The 7,174-nt window shown below is 38.0% G+C and overlaps 1 protein-coding gene across 3 annotated transcripts; it reads left to right on the forward strand.

The window, feature by feature from the left end:
* On the forward strand, nt 1–4,975 carry LOC130941948 (UBP1-associated protein 2B-like). 3 transcript variants are annotated; one of them, XR_009070742.1, is made up of 3 exons: nt 1–1,703; nt 3,677–3,810; nt 4,218–4,967. XR_009070742.1 is itself a non-coding variant. In XM_057870595.1 (2 exons), exon 1 carries the CDS (start codon nt 147–149, stop codon nt 1,701–1,703), a length of 1,557 nt encoding a protein of 518 aa, XP_057726578.1. In that variant the 5' UTR covers nt 1–146; the 3' UTR covers nt 3,677–4,975. The 3 variants fall into 3 exon arrangements, 2 of the variants coding, with proteins under 2 accessions (XP_057726578.1, XP_057726577.1); XM_057870595.1 differs by having other exon boundaries at nt 3,677–4,975; XM_057870594.1 differs by lacking the exons at nt 3,677–3,810; nt 4,218–4,967 and adding an exon at nt 2,629–2,991.
* Nucleotides 4,976–7,174: the final 2,199 nt, after the last annotated feature.

The following is a 7,174-nucleotide window of genomic DNA, read 5'->3' on the forward strand; positions in this document are numbered from 1 at the left end:
GCGTTAAGCAATGAAGTGGGTGTAAGGAAAAAAAACTACGCTTTTCTCTCTCTATATCCCTCTTCCCCCAAAAGTTTCCCCCTTTCTCTTTCTCTCTCTGCAAACCCTAGCTCCGTTCCTTCACCGCCATCACCATCACAATCACCATGGCTAAGAAGCGAAAGGTTCGACCTTCCGAGCCCGAACCCCCCAAACAAGAGCAAGAGCAAGAGCAAGAGCTTCAACAACAACAGCCACCACACGAAGAACTAACCTTAGATCAACAACAAAGCATGACCATCGATGACGCAGCGCCACAACAAGACCAACCTCAAAACGACGTCGCAATAGAAGAAGAACAAAACAACGAAGGAGAAGGAGAAGAAGAAGCAGAAGAAGAACAGCAACAGGAGGATCAGCAGCAACAACAGCAAGGAGGAGGAGAAACCCTAGAAAGCCAGGAAGCGCAGATTCAACAGCAGGCTTCGGGTTCGGATTCGGTTCGGGCCGAGGCTAACGGCTCCGAGCAGCAACAGGAAGAGGAGGACCTCGATTTGGAAGACGAGCCAATCGAGAAGCTTCTAGAACCCTTCACGAAGGAGCAGCTACACTCCCTTGTCAAGCAAGCCGTCGAGAAGCACCCCGATTTCGCCGAAACCGTTCGCCAGCTGGCAGATGTGGACCCCGCACACCGGAAGATCTTCGTCCATGGGCTTGGTTGGGACACTACCGCAGAAACCCTAACCGCCGTGTTCGGAAAATACGGCGAAATTGAAGACTGCAAGGCCGTGACGGACAAAATCTCCGGAAAATCGAAGGGATACGCGTTCATCCAATTCAAGCACCGCGCCGGAGCGCGAAGGGCGCTTAAGCAGCCGCAGAAGAAGATTGGGAACAGAACAACTTCGTGTCAGTTGGCCTCTGCGGGACCAGTTCCGTCGCAGCAGGCCGCCGCGCCGGGTGCCCCGGTTGTGTCAGAGTATACACAGAGGAAGATCTTTGTTAGCAATGTGAGTGCGGAGATTGATCCTCAGAGGCTTCTGGAATTCTTCAAGCAGTTCGGGGAGATTGAGGATGGGCCTCTTGGGATTGACAAGCAGACAGGGAAGCCTAAAGGGTTCGCTCTTTTCGTGTACAAAACAGTTGAGAGTGCGAAGAAGGCGTTGGAGGAGCCAAACAAGAACTTTGAAGGGCACACCCTTTATTGCCAGAAGGCTGTTGATGGTCCCAAAGGGTTCAATAAGGGTGGATTTCATCAGCAGCAGCATCACCATCAACAGCACTATCAGCACCAATCACATCACCATCATCAGGGTCACTTTCATAGGAAGGATAAGAACAAGTATTCCGCTGGTGGGCCTGCACATGGCGGTGGTGGTGGTCACTTGATGGCGCCGTCGGCTCCAGGGCCTGCTGTTGGAGGTTACAACCCTGGTGTGCCACCTGCTGCTGCGGCGCAGGGTCTCAACCCTGCACTTGGGCAGGCGCTGACGGCGTTGCTTGCTAATCAGGGTGCCGGATTGGGACTTGGGAACCTGCTTGGAGGGATCGGTGGTGCTCCTGTGAACCAGCCTGGTCCACCTGCTGGTGGATATGGGACTCAGCCAGCTATGGGATATGGGAACCAGCCGGGGATGCAGCCGCAGTACCAGAATCCTCAGATGGGGCAGAGTAGTGGGGTTAGGCCTCACCCCGGTGCTGGCGCACCTTACATGGGTCATTAGGTGAGTGGCTTATATGGTGCAATCTTTTGCTTTTGCATTTTTTTAATTGATGTATATATTTATGCTATTTTTCAATCCTCCTTATGTTTATTGCATGAATTCATTTATATCCATATGATCTTGTAGTCTGTTGGAGATAAGTAAGTGCATAATTTGGGGATTTATAAGATGGAATAGATATTCATGATATCTTACTATCCCTCAAACAATGTTGGGAAACAGGTGGTGTGATAAATGTGTTTTCTTGCATTGAATTGTCTTGATTTTTTTCCCTTCCAAATTCTGAGCGTGGATGTGAATTGTGTGGGAAGCTATTATCTTCTTGCTAGATGTTCCATTTTTGGGTTGTTGTACCATGATGAATGAGCATGGGCAGACTCACTAATATCATCCAATTTGAGAAGATATTCTACATCTCTCTTGTTTGAGTTTTGATTAATGTGGCAATGTATATCCATCCTTAGTTGTGTCATTGTACAGGTTTTTTTTTTTACTCTCCCTTGTTAAATTTGCATGGAACTTATTTGAAATTGGATGTTTACTTTCACAATTTAGGATAAGAGGTGGAATATAGGTTCATTACTACTACTGTTATTTTTTTGCGGATCTGTTCTCATCAAGCTTCAAATATTAATATGTTTTGATGTTTATGTGATCATAATAAGCTTGCATTTGATTTTTTGACTATCTATTGCCCGTGCCTTTTTTTATGAATGGCTTTCCGTTGTTATTATTTAATCATTATACAATCTATTACCATGATTTGGATTCTAGTTTGAAACATGACTCTTGAAAATTTTTTTTGCAGTATCAGAGGTATGGTTTTTGAAGATTTCATATTTTTATTTGTATTTGTATCTTTTCTTCTAAATCTAATTGGTTTTTTGAAATTAGTCTTTTTATGCTGTATGTATTCACTGTGCAGATACACTCATAGATGCATCAATCATTTAGTTTTGGACACCGCTGATTCTTCTGAAGTACCGGGCAATATTCAAATGCATCTTTTAAATTAGTAGCAAATCATTACTATTGACTACTAAAGACCCAGATTCTGAAACCTGTATTTACTTTCTGCTTGGTAGATTTTTTCTCTTATCATGTTTTTTAAAAACTATGTAGTGCCTCTAGTTCTTATGTGGAATGTTGTGCGACAGTTGAATTTTGGGGCAGAGAAAACTTTGTTACAATAATCTTTTAAATGTTGTGGACCTTATGCAAACTTTCCATTCTGTTTTATTATTATTATTATTGAGTTCTATAAATTATGGCTGCCATCTTCAAGTTATTTATTTACTTGTTTCTATGGCATCCAGCCAAGATTTCTGAAGATTATTGTCTTTCCAAAGGGATTATGTTCTAATTGCAAAAATAAGAATTTATTATTTAAATTTGGCACCACTGGTGTACCTGTTCTTTTTGCATATGTATTAGGACTCTGATTATTATGGAAAGGTTATTCACATTTTAATGCTTGTGAATCGCTTACCTTTTTCTACGATATATTTTTTTTTGGAATGGGCCATTGAAAGTAGACATGGTATCATAAAATACAAACGTATGAGTCCTTGATTTTTCGTTCTGTACAGTTCAATATATTCAAAGATCATTTTTAAGCTGTTTGGCCAACTCATTAAACCAATATTCTTTCTTATTTACCAGTGAAGATTATAGATGTTAAAATGAATCATCATCTGCCTCATTCTCACTACCTTGTCTCTTCCTTCTGAAAAGTGTGTCCCATTGTTTTTGAGGACGACAAAATGTCCGTTCATTGTAACTCTGCTTTGTAGTTTTTGGTTTAGATAAATCTTATTAAAAGAAAAAATTTCTGTTTAGGATTAGTCAAATATTTCATCAGAGGTCTGTTCAGCATGTTGAGGACTGATCAAGATATTTTAGTCAGGATTTTTTTTCTATATAATCTTTATTTTGCATCCTTTGATGGAGTTTGGACTTCATTCCCTTCCAAGGCAACAATTGGTGACACATGCTGGTGTGTTCGTCTCGCTGCATATAAGTGTCAAGTGTGCTCTGGTTTGTAGTGAATGTCGTGGAGAAGATCTGTTGGGTGCTATCATGTTACCATCTTTGGACTTAACAATGGGTATGTTTTTTTATTTATTTTTCTTGCTGCTGCAAATGATTTGGGAAGGTTTGAGTCAGGTATCATTTCTTATTTTGACTTGCAGAAACTCTTAATTGTTATTGAAGATATTGTGTTTTTTCCCAGTTCTGCGAACCTATGCATATTATTTCAACATTTATGGGGACATGTGTTGGAAAAAGAATTTTTAATTTGATTTTACTATGTGATTGGAGTTGTAGTTCAGTGAATGATGAAAAAGAGAAAGTGTTTTCCCTTAATCTGTATTTCATTCATACAAAGATAAAACTAAACTTTGAGTTTTTTATCATACAATCAATTTTGTCCCCTCAAGATGACAACCTTTGTGAGATATTCTTTAACATTTTGAGTATATAACGGATAGCATAAAGATATTGATGATGCAGTTTCAGAAAGGCATCATGATGATGGAGAGGCAGTTGACATGTTTTCTCAAGTCATGATGGTATTCTTGGCTCGCCGTGTGATTAAGCATAGTGTTCATGTTTTAGGTTGAATGGAGCTGATAAATCTCTAGAGGTGTTATTAGGCAAGGAGTTATGTATGGGAAAATCTATTGGTGCTTCTTTCTTTGAATTGGAAAACTTCTAGAGAGAAGGGTGTTCAAAGTATAATTAGTCATATTAAAAAAGGTTTTGCATGCTATTAACACACAAATTTATGATTGCAGTGGTTAATTAACTTTCGTGGATTATTGTTTGCAACTACCATTGCATGCCTTTGAACTGTATTCTTTGTATTTGTGTTTGCCATTAGTTTGTTGATTTGGAACAGGCAATGACGACAGCCGACCAAAGCCACTCTGATTTCTTCTCTTTAGCCTTACACTCACCTCCTTTTTTACTTCACTCACGAATTGGCATCTTGTGCAATATATGGCCAACTACCATTAATATATGACCAAAAAAACTAAATGTTTATATGAAGTGTAATGTGAATGCATTAAATGGTGATTTAGTTGGGTTCTTACCTTGGTCCATCTCCAACAAGTGGAAGCAACAGAAGTAACTTTGAACCTTGCAAGACTCTAGATCAATGGCTTATTTTCCGAAATATTTACCAAAATTTTATGATGTAGGATAGTTGAAGTGAATATAATATATCGATACTAATATAACATGTTCTAATCACGTTATTAACAAGTGAAGTAAGGTAATTTTTTTTATTTTTGAGTAAGGAATTAAGACAAAAAAACGAAGTACAAATTTATATATAAAAATAGATATTAAAATAATTTTAAAGATTAGTTTAGTGTATGAGTTTAATTTAAATAGGCATTTGCTTTCTCAATTTATTATACTTTTATGCATAAAAATAATAAGAAATATTATTTATTCTAATTGAAATTTTTTAAGATAATAAGAGGCCAAAGACTAATCTGCCATGGTATTGAGCTCCATTTAAGGGTTTGTTGTTGGCTAATGGGTTGCTGTATGTACAAGGCAGGATTCGAATCCCGACACTTGCTTAAGCGGACTAGTGAGCTAACTACTAGACCAACCTAACTTGGTTTGTGTCAAATATATTTTAGCATATCCATATCATATCATGTCCATATAACACTAGAATTTTTGGTCGAACACAGAACACTTTTTAAACAAAATAAAAAAAAACTCAATATAATGTACGATTGTAGGTAAAAATTCTCAAAGGTGTGCTAGGCCTATCTCAAGTCCAATTGTATTTTTTATGGACAATTAAGGGTCCAATTTTAAATTCATTCCATCGATAAAAGGTTTAAGCCCTCTTATAATCCCGGCCAAAAACACCCTCTTATCCCCTAACCAACAAAAAAAAAAAAAGAAGCTAAACTTAAATTTAAAAGTTGATTTGATTACTATTTATATTTGAGTTAATAGTTAAAATCATTCTAAAAAATACCTCAATCTCTATTTTAGTCCCTGAAAGATAAAATTAATTAAATTTATTCATAAATATATTTTTTTAAAATCACGTTCGTCCCTCCGTTAATTTCTTGATACTGCCGTTAACCTGTAACGTGAAGTGACAGCGTAGCATAGTAAACGGTGTCGTTTTACATTCTTCATCCCAAAAATAAATGTTCTTATTCGTTCTTCTTCTTGCACCTCCAGTTGATAGAGAAGCTTCACTGTCGTTGCACAGTGGTTTCGTCACCTCCGCTGTCGCTGGTCGAAGTCACACCTGCACATGATTCTCATTGCTCCATCGCTCTCTCAATTGCTTTCTCTTTTTCTCACTCACGCACTGGGGAAGAAGGCTGAATCAGGAGCTGGGTTTCGTGATCCAATTGCCTTCTCCTTTTCTGGTTTTTGTTGTGCTCAAACACCATCATTCATCTACTTCTATGGAACAAAAAAAATCCACACTAAAACAAATCTCCCCATTCAAAATTCAAATTAATTTCTCTAATGAAAATAATGAAACTAAAAATAACATAACAAAAGCAAAACTACCAACTTCAAATTAGAAACTAACATAGGTTTGCATGTGAGAAAAACCACAATAAATTTCATAATAAATTCCACAAATAAAATTCTAATTAACCAAGAACCGTTTGTCCTCTTGACAACCCACGGTGGAAAGACTCGCATGAACAGCGGGTGAGAAAGCGAGCCACCCATAAAGAGTTGCAATCGATCCGAAGAAAACAAAGCATCCAATGAAGAAAATGAAACCCGAAGAAAAATTACGGCTATAGTAGCTCATGTCACAGTAACTACCGCTGCCACCGCAATGCACAAGATCTCGCAGTGCCACCGCAATGCACCACCTCAAACACAAGTATTTCACGCTGAAAAAGAAAGATTTTTGGAGCGAAACAGAGGGATGATTGCTATGATAGGTGGTAATGGGGAGAAATGCGACTTAATACCCCATCCTAGACACCAAACGGCGTCGTTTTAATCTTTGGAGGCAAAAAGAACAAAACTACGTCGTTTTAGAGTGCGTTACGTTGTCAATTAACGTTCAACGTCAGCAAATATTAGCCACGTCATCAACTGAGATGACGGAAAGACGAACTCCATAAATGTAATTATTTTTCAGGGACTAAAATGAAAATTGAGATATCTTTCGAAGACGATTTTGACTACTAACTCTTTTATATTTCTTACCTTTTGTACTCTAGATAAATTAACCTTTTTAAAATGTTTATGTAATACATAATTTAAAAATATAAATTATAAGATCTCCTAGTCACACACCCTATGTACTCGTATACATATTTAAGAATTCTATTCACTACTTGGCAATTGACAATAGGGAAAAAGACAAATAGGTCCCTGACTTTTCAAACTTTTGACAAATACATCCCTGACAAAATTTAAATACAAAAAAGTCCCTGACTTTAACAAACGGAGGA

Source organism: Arachis stenosperma, chromosome 7 (genome assembly GCF_014773155.1).
Source record: "Arachis stenosperma cultivar V10309 chromosome 7, arast.V10309.gnm1.PFL2, whole genome shotgun sequence".
Classification (NCBI taxonomy): domain Eukaryota; kingdom Viridiplantae; phylum Streptophyta; class Magnoliopsida; order Fabales; family Fabaceae; genus Arachis; species Arachis stenosperma.

Coding starts and splice junctions, on each gene's coding strand:
- LOC130941948 (XM_057870595.1), top strand. CDS start 147: ATGGCTAAGAAGCGAAAGGTTCGACCTTCCGAGCCCGAACCCCCCAAA.